Genomic DNA, 12,895 nt, shown 5'->3' with positions numbered 1-12,895 from the left:
TCCCTGTGGGTCTGCGCTTGTGTGTGGTGAGCCCAAGATCCTCCTGCTCCCAGGAAGTCGCCTGCTCAAGGAAGCAGCTCCTAGACACAGCAGTCCCAGGTGTTGAAAAGCTAGGAGGCCCAGGGCTGGGGTTAGGAGAGCACAGTTAACGGGAGGTGAGTTCCTCAGTGTCCTCGAGATGCCCTGGCCAGCAGGAAGAAGTGCCCCCTGAGTGGCTCTGTTGGAATCCAGATGCCACCTGTCAACCAAGTCTACTGACCATGTCCCCTCCCCAGAGACAAAATTTGAGGAGAAGAGTGTGCAGGACAAGGACAGGCCTCAGCTGACTCCCAGGTCATGCATGACTCAGGCCCCTGTCCTCAGAGATGGAGTTCCCATGCCCCCATTTGCAGTCATCAAAGTGAAGTGGCTGCCCCACAAGGTCACAGCCTGGTGAGGCAGTGGCTAAGAGTGTGCTGAGACCGGGACATGACCAGAAGTGACCACCCAAAGGCAGTATCCTAGTGTGTGCCTGGGAAAATTACTGGAGGAGCAGGACTTCACAGAGGAAGGCTAGGAGCCCCAAGTGTCACTGTCGCCATGCAGAAAACGTACAGAGGGAGCACGGTTCTCTTCTCCAGAGCTGGAGGCTGGAGCGGATGAGCAGGAAAATTCAATTTGCTGTTGGGGCAAGCCCGCTTCCTCCAGGCAGGACGAAAATTCCCTAAGTGCTCTGCGTAGGCCCTGGCTCGCCCGTGCTTACCAAGGCCACAAAGCTGCTCAGCAGCAGAACCTACGCCCAAGGCTCAGGCCTCAAAGGCTCTTCCCATTACACCAGCTTCACCTCATTCAGCTGGTCAGGAATTGGCAGTCTAATTTCTCAGCAAAATCTCTGTATTCCATTGGCGGGCGGCTGCCTAGCAGCACCCTACGCACATCAGCCAGTCGGACTTTTAAAGATAAATGAAGGCATAAATAAAACAAGATTAGACATGTGGTAGAACTGTCAAAGCCGAGTGCATGGAATTCATTATACTTTTTCACTGTTTCTGTGTTTGAAATTTTCCTTGAGGCTGGGCGCGGTGGCTCACACCTGTAATCCCAGCACTTTGGGAGGCCAAGGCGGGTGGATCATCTGAGGTCAGGAGTTCGGGACCAGCCTGGACAACATGGTGAAAACCTGGCTCTACTACAAATACAAAAACTTAGCCAGGCGTGGTGGCGTGTCCCTATAACCCCAATCACTTGGGAGGCTGAGGCAGGAGAATTGCTTGAACCCAGGAGATGGAGGTTGCAGTGAGCTGAGACCATGCCACTGCATTACAGCCTGACCGCCCCTGAAAAATTTTTTTTTTCCCTGAGAAAGGTTTTAAACTGGCAGAAGTTTCCCCATACTGAAGGCTTAAAAACCTATTTTCACCATAATTCCTAGTTTCAGATGAAGTTTTTCGGGGTTTTAGATGGATACAGGGCCAGGAGAGGCTTGGAGGGAGTACTTCTTTCTGTGGTTAAGAACACTGAGAGGCCCTCTGACTCTGGAGGCCAAGCCTTCAGAGGACCCAGCTCCAAGGGTCAGTGGGAAAGCAGCACTCAAGACAGCACTACCCACCCCCCACCCACCAAGAAAGAGCACAAAGAAACAGCCACCAGAATGGTTTCTTCTTTATAAACACAAGTACATGAGGTTTATTTGAAATTCCAATTTATTACAAGTTCACCCTTTAATGGGGCCCTTCCTCCTTGAAGACAATAAAAAAAACAACAACAAACAATTCAGGTGTCACTGAAGTGGGAACAAAGGATTCTCACTATGAACAAGAACAGACTGGATGTAGGAGGCAGGGGAAGCTGGCGGTGGTGGGGTTATGAAGCTGTGATGTCAGTGCCAACTCCATGCCTATAGAACGGATGGTAAACTACCCAGCAGCCCTGGAGCAATCCTCGTCGTCCTTGGATGGGAGGACGGGGGAAGCAGGGGCCACACTCCACAGTTTAGTATTAAGAGGCTTGATTCTCATGTTCTGGGAGCTGCAGTCCCCTTGGTGGACTTTAATTTAAATAGGTACAGAAGAGCTTGGGTGCTCAAAATTTCCAAATTCAAAGGTGATAAAAAAGAAAAACCCTGTTTTGTACTTTTATCAAAATCCATCATAAAAGGGAAAGAAGACTACAAAGTTTTGCCTAAATATAACAACTAGAGCTAGATTTGTTGTGGGAAGGGGCTCTCAGAGCTTCTCTGCCGCTCTCTCCTCCCACCCCCCACTGACACTGACCACTGGAATCTTCAGGTTCTTGAGGAGTTCCAAGTCTGAGGTCAGAACAGGCATGGGAGGCAGTGGACGCAGCACCGCCCCGCCCCCCCTCCAATGTTGCTGCTTGCCTCAATGAGCCTCCAACCCAACTGCTCTGCAGGAGAGTGGATGGGCTGAGGGAGAAGCCAGGGAAGTTAGAGCAAACACATTATCATAGAAACTGTACTGTACATGTGCCAAAGCGAGATGTCAGGAGTATCTTACAAGATTTTCTTTATACAATATCACTGCTGAAACAAGCAACTTTTAATAACTAGAAAAGTCAATTTTAAAAAAAATTAAACATTTAAATTCTTCCTGCTTTTCTTCTGCTCCCCTAAGAGCTTGACTGGTATGTGGGTGGGCTGGGCTCCAACACCCCTCTGGCCAGATCCATCAAAGTAAAGGTTATATGCATGATTATAAGCAGGACTCCAGTCTCTAAGTGAAGTGCCTTAGTTTTTTTGTTTTTTGTGGTTTTTTATTTTTTTGGGGGTGGGGGGAGCTGTCACAAAGAAGGGGAAAGAGATTCAGGAATGGCTCCAGGACACGTCCCTTTACTCTGCCAAGATCAACTCAAAAGACCATAACTGTTTCATGATGCTGGTGAATACAGAATTCTGTATGGCACTCACTGATACTGTCACCTGAGAGGAAGATGGGGGAAGAGACAGAGTATAGGCTTAAAGAAACAAGACCGTATATAAATACAGATTAAAAAAGAAAAATCGCCACCATCTCCCCTGTTGGCCTGATTACACCTGACCCTGCTATGTAACACAGCAATCCCTCCCCTGGAGACCAGAGGGGCTTGGCACTGTGGTGGAAGCCAGAGCAAGCGGGCCCTTAGGAAAGAAGGCAGGAACAGGAACTGGGTTCACCAGAAAAGCTAGACCCTCAGACTCCTCCTGGAAACTCTCAGAAGGGAGGGTTATGGCCCTCTTCATCCCTTAATATTTCTGGACAAACCCAATATCAAGCCCTATAAAGAGCTTTTAGAAAAACAGCATAAGCTTGGGATGACAGGCGTTTCTGGACTCCCTGCGATCTCTTCCAGGTTCTCGGTCTTCCTCGCTCGCCTCCCTCCCACCCTCCCTAGCTGTCCCCCCACCTCAGCTCCCTTACCACGGCCCTGCCTCTCTACTTCTTCTGTCTTCGTCCCCTGGACTGTCCAACGGGCTCTGGCTCACTGTCCCCTTCATCTTCAGCAAGCCTATCAGGAAACTTCTTGCGCTTCCTGCGGACATATGGGTGGCCAGGAAGGTGTTTGTGCAACAGAGCCACTAGACACTGTTCTGTCTTCGCCATGCAGCTTAGCACATGGCTGCCACGGCAGTTGTAAACCTCAGCATTGGTAAACACTTGCTTCATGTCAGTAAGAAACTCCTGCACAGAGCGGTAGCTCCCACAGGAACATTTGTTCTGCACTGTCTGAAAGTCCATGGGGTGCGTGATCACATCATAGTAGTCCTCGGCCTCATCTCTGGTCACAGGCTCCCTGTGGAGAAGAACCAAATGGAGAATCTGCACAGCCTTGACGGCAGTGCCCCTGCCACTGAGACACGTCCTGAAAAGCAAGGGCTTGGCTGAGAGCCCCTCAGGGGCTCTGGAACCTTTTAGAAACAGCCAGGCCACTCCTCTCCCCTGCACCTGAGAACACAGCGCTCACCTGAAGGGCCAGCTGAAGCGGTACTTCACGATCTTGTGGAGGATCTCTTCACACTTCTGCAGCTCCAGGCTTTGCCTCCGGGAGCTCCGCTTGGTCTGAAGCACCTGGCAGGAAAGAAAGAACAATGTTGTTATAGATTCAAGACAGGAGGAAGAGTGGACAGGGCAGAAAATAAGTGTATCTGCTCAAAAAAGGAAGAGAGTTCAACTATTTCCTTGGCGCAGAGGTGCTGAAACCTTCTGACATTCAAGTCAGGGAGCACCCTCGGCCCAGGTGGCAGGCATCTTCCCAGTAGTCCACTCGCTCGCCTCCCTCAGTGGGCCGCTCGCCTCCCCCCGGGGCCATGGCAATCAAAGCAGCAAAGAGCAGGCAGCGGGGGCTGCCTTTACCAGCAGTCCTGCTGGAGGTCGGCTGAAGGGGGCTACTGTCAACAGGACACCAGCTCTCAGAGAACAGGTGGACCTGGGGTTACAGAGACACCATGGAAGGGCATCAACAAGCCACTGCAGAAAGCCAAACAGGCTATCTGGGCCACCAGCAGCCAATTCTGTGGGGGTGGGGTGCCTGTGGGAAGAAAAGCAAGAGGTCCAATTCCCTTCCTGGGCTCTTCCACCGTAGACATGTGAGGGCTAAGTGGCCAAAGAGAAAAGGGGCGGGGCCTCCATTCCAGGTAGCCATAACAAAGCTGTGACTCACAGGAGAGGCCACAGAGCCCAAGGGGTGAAGGCTGGGCAAACCGAGCATCTTCTAATGCCCTATGATCTCCCGAATGGCCTGCCTTAAGCCCCTAACTCCAATTTGATCTGTCAAAACAAGCACCTTTTCAAGAGTTTCTTTTTTGTTCTTTAAAGCTCAAGTGAGATCTAAAAACTACTAAAATTACATTGGTTAAGGGGCAGAGGGGAGGGTAATGTCCCTCCCATAACAACTGTCGACTCAACAGTAAGTGAGGCTCCAACATTGCTGACATTCCCACAATGAAGACCCAGCCCCTCTGAACCCACTGGAGACACATGGATACTATTTTTAAATCCTTAATAAGTTGCAGGCTGCCCGCTAACTAGTTTGCAGGCTACAGGAGGGGAATGCCGGACATAGCTGTTCCTGGAGGCCCTGCTGCTTCTGTCTGCCTACAGGCTCACCCATCTGCCTCCCCAGCCTCCCAAGTTTGGGAAGACAGAGGAGGGGGGAGGCTCCCCTCCCACCTGTTGCCTGATGAATTCCTAATTGCTGGGGTTGGGAATAAGAAACAGAAAGGTTAGAGAAGGGATGATAAATAATTCTCACCAGCTCATCCACCTCAGCATCATCCACAGGTGGTGCCTTGGGCTGAGATCTCCTGGTAGAGTGTGGCTTCTTACCCGGGCGCCGGCCTGACCTTGCTGCAGGGGGGATGACGCTGTGCTTGCCCCGGATGGTCTTTCGAGGTCTCACTGAAACAAAAACTATGGATTCAGCACAGAACAACGGAAGGTGAAGGGAGGAGCATCTTTGAAATGGGGGAAAGGGATGCAGGGAGAATCCTTTTCCTGGACAAGGAAAGCAGTGGCCTCCTTTCGTTTTAAGGTGCTCTTGCTATTTTATCTTGCCTTACCTAACAGGATACTAAAAGGCAGTGGCAGCAGATGAAGAATGGGTGCCTTTCACCCACTGCCAAAGCCCTTCAGAGGGCCAGGTCCTTCAGTACTTCTGTCCTGCCCCGTCCTGCAGTTACTCCCAGCCATGAGGCCCCTGCAGCAATCAACTGTAAACTCTCACTCAGGAGAAGCCATCTGCTAATAGGTCAGCCTGGATTTCCCACAGCCCAAGCTCAGCCTGAGCGCATGGATGTATTTACATGTAAGATGGAACTGGATTGTAAAACAAACCCTGTGTTGTAATTCCCAGAGTTATTCTACACTTACCATCAGAATCTTTTCAGAGAAAAGCTGGTACTTCCATGAAGGGCCACAAGGCTGCCTCATTAAATACAATTTAGGGCTAGTCCCTCCATAAGAGCCCTGCCCAGGATCCCCAATGACAGAATAGAGTATAGGCCAGGCGTGGTGGCTCATACCTGTAATCCCACCACTTTAGGAGGCTGAGGCGGGTAGATCACCTGAGGTCGGGAGTTCAAGACCAGCCTAACCAACATGGTGAAACCCCGTCTCTACTAAAAATACAAAAATTTGCCAGGCATGGTGGTGCATGCCTGTAGTCCCAGCTACTCAGGAGGCTGAGGCAGGAAAATCGCTGGAACCCGGGAGGCGGAGGTTGCAGTGAGCCGAGATCACGCCACTGCACTCCAGCCTGGGCAACAAGGGTGTAACTCCATCTCACCCCCCCGCCCCAAAAAAAAAAAACACACACACACACAAAGGCACTGAGACTACTTGTGTCTCAGGTTTACAATAGGTGCTCAGCATCAAGCCAACTGGCATTCCTCTGTGAGCCCTGGGAAACAACGCCATGAGGATTAGCTCCAGGCTCTCCACCACCTTCCCTTGGGGAGTGGGGAGATGACACTGGACACAGAGGTCTAGGAAGGCAGTGACACGAAGAATTGAGAAATACTACTTTCCACTCTATTTCTGGATCACGATAACCCCTTCTTAGCTACTTTAGGGTCTCTAGCTCAAGCCCAGGCTAGTAAGAAAGGGTAAGAAGCTGATGCTTAGGTGCTAGAACCTTGAGCTGCACTGGGGAACCACATCTTTGGTGGTCTGAAAGATAGAGTTGACAAAAAGCTCTGAAGTACCAAATACTTCCCAGATCCTTTTGGCAAGTCGAGGCCGTGGAAACTTAGAAAAACAATTCCTTGGAAAGAGAGCTACAACGCAGAAGTGGAAAGCAATCACTAGCTTAAAAATAAACAGAATCAGTATACTACCATATTCAGGATCTGCTCTCAGAGAGATCAGGCGCAGTGGCTCACACTTGTAATCCCAGCACTTTGCGAGGCCAAGGCAGGAGGATCACTTGAACCCAAGAGTTCAAGACCAGCCTGGGAAACATGGCAAGACCCTGTCTCTACAAAAAAGCCGGGCATGGTGGCGCGTGCCTGTAGTCCCAGCTACTCAGGAGGCTGAGGTAAGGAGGAGTGCTTGAGCTTGAGAGATCGAGGATACAGTGAGCAGTGATCATACCAGTGCACCCTAGCCTGGGCGACAGAGCAAGATCCCCATCCCAAAAAAAAAAAAAAATCTGTTCCCAAACAAAGGTGTGCCCAAGTCACTGACCAACAGAAGAGGATAACCCTGAATGCAGGACTGATGGGCCATTTGTTCACTTACCCTAGGATTACCTGAAAAATCAGGCGTAGTGAACAAACAAAAAGAGCCCATATGAACGTGAGAGCTTAAGGTGTCCCACATCACACCTCTGGAGTATGGGGGGGGCGGAAAGTGGGAGGATAGAAGACGTGCAAGCCCAAAGTCATTAGGTTTTGGCAGTCTCACTACAGTAAGAGACTGGTCATGCCAGGCATCCTCTCTCTCACTCCTTATACCAAGTATGACCATTCAGAGCTGCTATGATCTTGGGAACTGTACCACTGCTTCAAAAGCTCATTAGAATTTTGATCTGTGGTCTGTTTTCTACAAACCTGTAAAGAAAAGTGTATTGGCCGGGCATAGTGGCTCATGCCTGTAATCCCAGCACTTTGGGAGGCTGAGGCAGGCAGATCACTTGAGCTCAGGAGTTCGAGACCAGCCTGGCCAACGTGGTGAAACTCCATCTCTACTAAAAATACAAAAATTAGCCAGGTGTGGTGGCAGGTGCCTGTATACTCGGGAGGCTGAGGCAGAGACTGAGGTAATCTGAGGTCATACCACTGCACTCCAGCCCAGGCAACAGTGAGACCATCTCAAAAAAAAAAAAAAAAAAAGTGTATTTTGGAAAGAGGGAGGCTGCTAAAAGAAAGGCTAGACTGGAGGACATTAGCCACAAACACCAGACTCTCCAACAGTCATGAGCAATGAACATGAGAGAATGAGAGTCAATGCAGTGAACACAAAAGATGATGCCTTTTTTCCTACTGGCATTTAGTGAGAACAGATCTGAACCTTCCTAACATCCTTCCACCTAAGCCTTCAAATAATCAATCATCTGTTTTCAAACCAGCAAAGCTATAACCCTGCACACTGCAGGGGAGGAGAAAATCACTGTAACCAGACAGAAAAAGTCACTTGCTGAAAGCGGCGATAAAACAACAGCCAAAAGAACTGTTAAGAGATGGCCATGGGCCGAGATCTTCCTTCCCCATTGTCCCCCATATGCCGAGGAGCTGAGAATCAGCAGCCTTGGTATAAATATACTTGGGACCATGAATCTACTAAATCTTAGAGCAAGTGGGTTGATGTTACTGAGATCAAGCCACCTTCCCTCCTACCAGGCAGGAAGTTAAACGCCATCTTGGAAACCCATTTAAACCCATGGCAGCTAAGTTACGCCACAGTCACAACACGAGAGAAAAGGAAGAGAGCAAGCCGGCCACACTACCTACTGCCAAGCCAGCCTTTCCAAGCGTTCCAAGCTTAGAAGACTGTGAAATCAACTACAAAGGCAGACAAAATACTTACAGCGCAAACCAGCCACCTCATAATCTTCTTCCTCCTCCTCCTCTTCTTCCTCCTCTTCCTCTTCATCACTCTCATCATCTTCACTGTCTTCAGAAGCGGACTCTTCAGTATAGTTCCTGTGGGTAGAAAAAATAATGTAGGGAACACAGTTGTAGCCCAAAGTGGTCCTAAGAAGGGCTCAAATCCCACAGGGATCAGGAAACTTCTCTTCACAGACTACATATGTATGACATATGATAATACAGGGAGGGAACCTGAATGTAAGCCAGGAGAGTTTTTCACCAAAATGAAAAACCAAGTTTCAACAGCATGCCTCATGCCTCCTTCTGCCAGGCCACAGACAGTTTGGACAAGATACCAATGGCAACAGAAATCAAGACCAAAATGCAATCCTACCCTTCCCCACACAAAGCAATACAAAACACTGTTTCTTTTGTCTCACAAAAAGAGCCAGATAATGTAATACATCAGGTACTAAAAGCTGTCCCCACCTCTGAGGTAGACTGAAAGAATAAACAGAGCCCAGACAGGTGTGACTTCACCTTGATGGCCCCCTTCCAGGAGCTGACACAGCTTGCAGATGACCATAACATCAAAGCAGTGGTAATCCCAGCTTGGAACAGCTGGTCCAAAGCCCCACCATTTCAGAGCAACATGTCTCATCTCTAAGTGCAGCTGGGATGGAGTGCGAAAGAACCTGCTAATACTGTTAAGGTGGGGTCAGGATCAAACAGCTCTGCCCCTTAGAAGGAAGCCCAGGCCAGGCACCGTGGCTCACGCCTGTAATCCTGACACTTTGGGAGGCTGAGGCAGGCGGATCACCTAAGGTCGGGAGTTCGAGACTAGCCTGACCAACATGGAGAAACCCCATCTCTAATAAAAATACAAAATGAGCTGGGTGTGGTGGCGCATGCCTGTAGTCCTAGCTACTCGGGAGGCTGAGGCCGCAGAATCGCTTGAACCTGGGAGGCAGAGGTTGCAATGAGCCAAGATCGCGCCATTGCACTCCAGCCTGGGCAACAAGAGCTAAACTCCGTCTCAAAAAAGAAGCCCAAGCCAGAGTACCTATAAGCTGCACATTTTACAACCCCAAATTTCAATGTGGAAAACAGTATTATCTTGGCAAATACGAGGTGTCTCCTCTTTACAAGGCCCTGTATTTGGCCTTATTGAGATTCGAGTAAAAAACAAAGCACCACCTCTACTCTCAGGGCATTCATAATCTCATGGGAGACAGACATGTATAAAACCAGAGACAAGATCCATGCACCAAAATACTACTTCAGAGAATGGAGGTTCAGCTGGAACACAGAGGAGAAACCATGAAGCCTAAGGATGCAAGCACTTTTCAAAAGAGCAGTGAAATTTTAGCAAAGCCATGGGCAGTTTACCCACTGGGAATTCTGGGCAGAGAATGTTCCCAGCTGGGAGAAAGGCACAAGAGGCAAGGATGAACAATAAACAGTCTATAACAAGCACACAAATATGGGATCTAAAGCTAATAAAAACCCAAGCTGGTATTGTGTAAGAGTCTCAGAAGTGAGGCCAGGAATTGGGACTTTATTCTAGAGGCAATGGGAAGACTAGAAGTTTGTGATCAGGAATGTGAGCAGATCTTTGCCTTGTGCACAGCATTCTGGTATTGCAATAGTTGTGTGGATAAGACGGGAGAAGACGTGATACAAGAAAGAGGAGTTGAGAAGCCACCAAAGGAGCCCAGGTGACAGATGTAGAAGGGACAAATGACAGCGGAGACCATGGAGAATGGAGAGCAAGAAACTGGATCATAAAACATCTGGGCATTGGATTGATATCATGGCAAATTAATGGGTTTGTAGGATGAGGGAGAGATGTTCATTTCCAAGTTGACACCCAAGTTCTACTCATGATAGGGAAGAAAATAATATGTATGGGTAAGGAAGGTAATGAGTGTGAGATTTTTAGCAGTGGGTGATAGCAGAAGTAATCATGAAGACACAGGAAGTGGGCAACAGGAGGCTAAAGGCAGAGAGAGAGATTTCATTACTTGAGAAGAAGGCATGATCAAGAAGACAGAGAATGTGGCTGGCAGTGAAAACTAGAAATGTCAACATTCAGCTAAAATTAGCTCAGAGTCCTTTGAGCTCCTATTGAAGTACTGTAAATGATCAGGCTCTGTACCCAAAAGATGAACTTAAAGCTCCTTAGACTCATTCTGTTTGAATAACTCAAGCTTAATTATAACAGCTATTCATATTTATTCATTCAATTATTTTTAAAAGAAAAGATTCTCACCTGCCACGGGAGTTGCGCCTGGCAGTAGCGGGCTGGCAAGCTGGGCACTGCCACTCACCATCTGGTACTTCATAGAGGGCCGGCCTCAGACAAAACAGGTGGAAGGCTTTATTACACTCATCACACAAGATCAATTTGTCATCCTCACCTGCAAAGAAATAAACGTGAATAGCATTGTTGGGAGCACAGCAGCAGTCAATGAGCTGTAAGGAAGACGCAATCACCCTACAATTCAGGGCACACGAGGAGACATGTTCCATAGAATGCTACCCAGTTGTTGCTTTGTAAATGCAGGCATTTTCTAAAAAGAAATGTAGCATAACTTAGACTACAGATAATTTAGGAAATCAGGTCTCCTAATTCATATCCCAAAACCTACCCATGGCTAAGACAGAACAGTTAACAATTACTAAGAGGCACAAAAAACCCAAGTGAGAGCAGGAAATTTTGCTGCTTTTTTGACCTCCCCAAACGTTTCTCAACTTATGCCTGATGGGTTCTCTCTCTCTTTTTTTTTGGAGACAGTCTTGCTCTGTCACCCAGGCTGGAGTGCAGTGGCGCGATCTCGGCTCACTGCAACCTCCGCCTCCTGGGTTCAAGTGATTCTCCTGCTTCAGCCTCCCACAGTGCTGGGATTACAGGCGTGAGCCACCGCGCCCAGCCCCTGATGGGTTCCCTTAAACCATGTGGTTTCTTACATTTGAAAAAGTGTTGTGCTGAGTCAACTTAACATGGTCATCTCTCCTTCCAACCTTCATTCTAGAGCAATTGAACGCTTTACAGCAACTGAATGATTTTATGTAGATCTTTTCATCTCTAACCTAACTCAGATAATAACTCTAGCCACTGAAAAGCCAATCACTAAGGGGCTTCTAACCATGAAGTTCCTTTTGCACATATGAGACTGCATGCCACCCACTGTACCCGGACTGCCTCCTGCTGAAAGCACATATCTTACTTCACAGATGACTAAAGTTCTGAGCCAATCAAAGGATTTAAAACTAAACTAAAACAGTTAAAAGGATTAACTAATTTTGTCTTCTGTAGAAAATCAGAAGATTGAAGAGATCAACTGTTTTTATGTTATGCTCTAAACTGAGGAACAAAGGGCCTGCTCTGATTCCCTGGCATGACATTTCAAAGACTGGCATGTTACAGACCTCCAGGAGAGTAAAATCTATACCACCACACTTATATTCTGTGTACACAAAATTCTTTTTGGTAGAAATGAAGATCTTGGGGATAGAAATCCGACTCCCTAATATACCCACATAAGCAAATTTGATTTAAATATACCTTTCTTTCGACAAACTTTGCACCTAGCATTTTCTGCGGACATATCCCACTTGATACAGGCATCAAGCATCCCAAGCAGCACGTGCATCCTGGAGAAAGTCTGAGCTTCCCGGATTGCTGTCTTCCATTTCTCCAGTGCAGATGCAACCTAAACAGAGACCAAACCAGGCCAGCATTACTACACTGACCAAAGACACTGAGAGAGAACTAGCAACAGGGGACAGTATGAGAGAATTCTGAGCACACTTGCCTCCTGGAACTTCACTAATCTAAACCATTTATTCTTATAAAAGGCTCCAAAGGGTGAAAAAAAACTTGCCAAAGGTCACACAGAGATGCAGTGGAGTGGGTGGATGACTGGGGACAAGCATCTTCTAGGGAAATCCACCTAACAACTCAGTATAATTTAAAAATAGGATCACCTGTATGCTGTAAATGCTATAATGCAACAATTTTAGACAGCTAATAAAACTCTGATTTAAAAGATAATCAATAACCTACCGCAACACCACCAATCCAATACCACAGCTGGATTTCAATGCCCTGCCCGAAGCAAAGAAGTTCTTGTGAAGTAATGAATCTCCTAAATGAAAACAGCCAGTTATCCTGGAAGGCCATGGGCTTTAAAATACAGGTGCCAAGGAACAAAGATAGTTGATTCTGTTCCAAAGTGGGGTACTACACAGGCTGGGGTGAGGGATGAGGGGAACAGGACTGCTTTTTTTCTTTCCTATAGAAATAGAGAATCACAGGGAGCCTTGTGTGTATAAATTAATGAATAACAAGGATAAGTAATACAAACACACACACAAAAATCTACATTTAAG

At 47.8% G+C, this 12,895-nt stretch overlaps 1 protein-coding gene across 2 annotated transcripts in view; it reads right to left on the bottom strand.

Annotated features, from left to right (window-relative positions):
- Positions 1 to 1,634: 1,634 nt before the first annotated feature.
- BAZ1B (bromodomain adjacent to zinc finger domain 1B) overlaps positions 1,635 to 12,895 on the bottom strand; it is a 90,628-nt gene continuing 79,367 nt past the window's right edge. The window contains exons 14-20 of one of the 2 annotated variants that reach the window (XM_055292868.2): positions 12,069 to 12,216; positions 10,773 to 10,920; positions 8,499 to 8,614; positions 5,227 to 5,372; positions 3,940 to 4,043; positions 3,396 to 3,768; positions 1,635 to 2,917 (exon numbers count right to left, since the gene is read on the bottom strand). In XM_055292868.2, the coding sequence (XP_055148843.1) occupies positions 3,411 to 3,768; positions 3,940 to 4,043; positions 5,227 to 5,372; positions 8,499 to 8,614; positions 10,773 to 10,920; positions 12,069 to 12,216 (1,020 nt within the window). In that variant the 3' untranslated portion in view covers positions 1,635 to 2,917; positions 3,396 to 3,410. Of the gene's footprint in view, positions 3,769 to 3,939; positions 4,044 to 5,226; positions 5,373 to 8,498; positions 8,615 to 10,772; positions 10,921 to 12,068; positions 12,217 to 12,895 lie in introns of both variants that reach the window. The other variant, XM_055292867.2, reaches the window with a different exon arrangement.

The sequence above is a fragment of the Symphalangus syndactylus genome, chromosome 9, assembly GCF_028878055.3.
Source record: "Symphalangus syndactylus isolate Jambi chromosome 9, NHGRI_mSymSyn1-v2.1_pri, whole genome shotgun sequence".
In the NCBI taxonomy this organism is placed as follows: Eukaryota; Metazoa; Chordata; class Mammalia; order Primates; family Hylobatidae; genus Symphalangus; species Symphalangus syndactylus.
The sequence above is the reverse complement of the archived record's forward strand: the minus strand, read 5'-3'. Positions and strand labels throughout refer to the sequence as shown.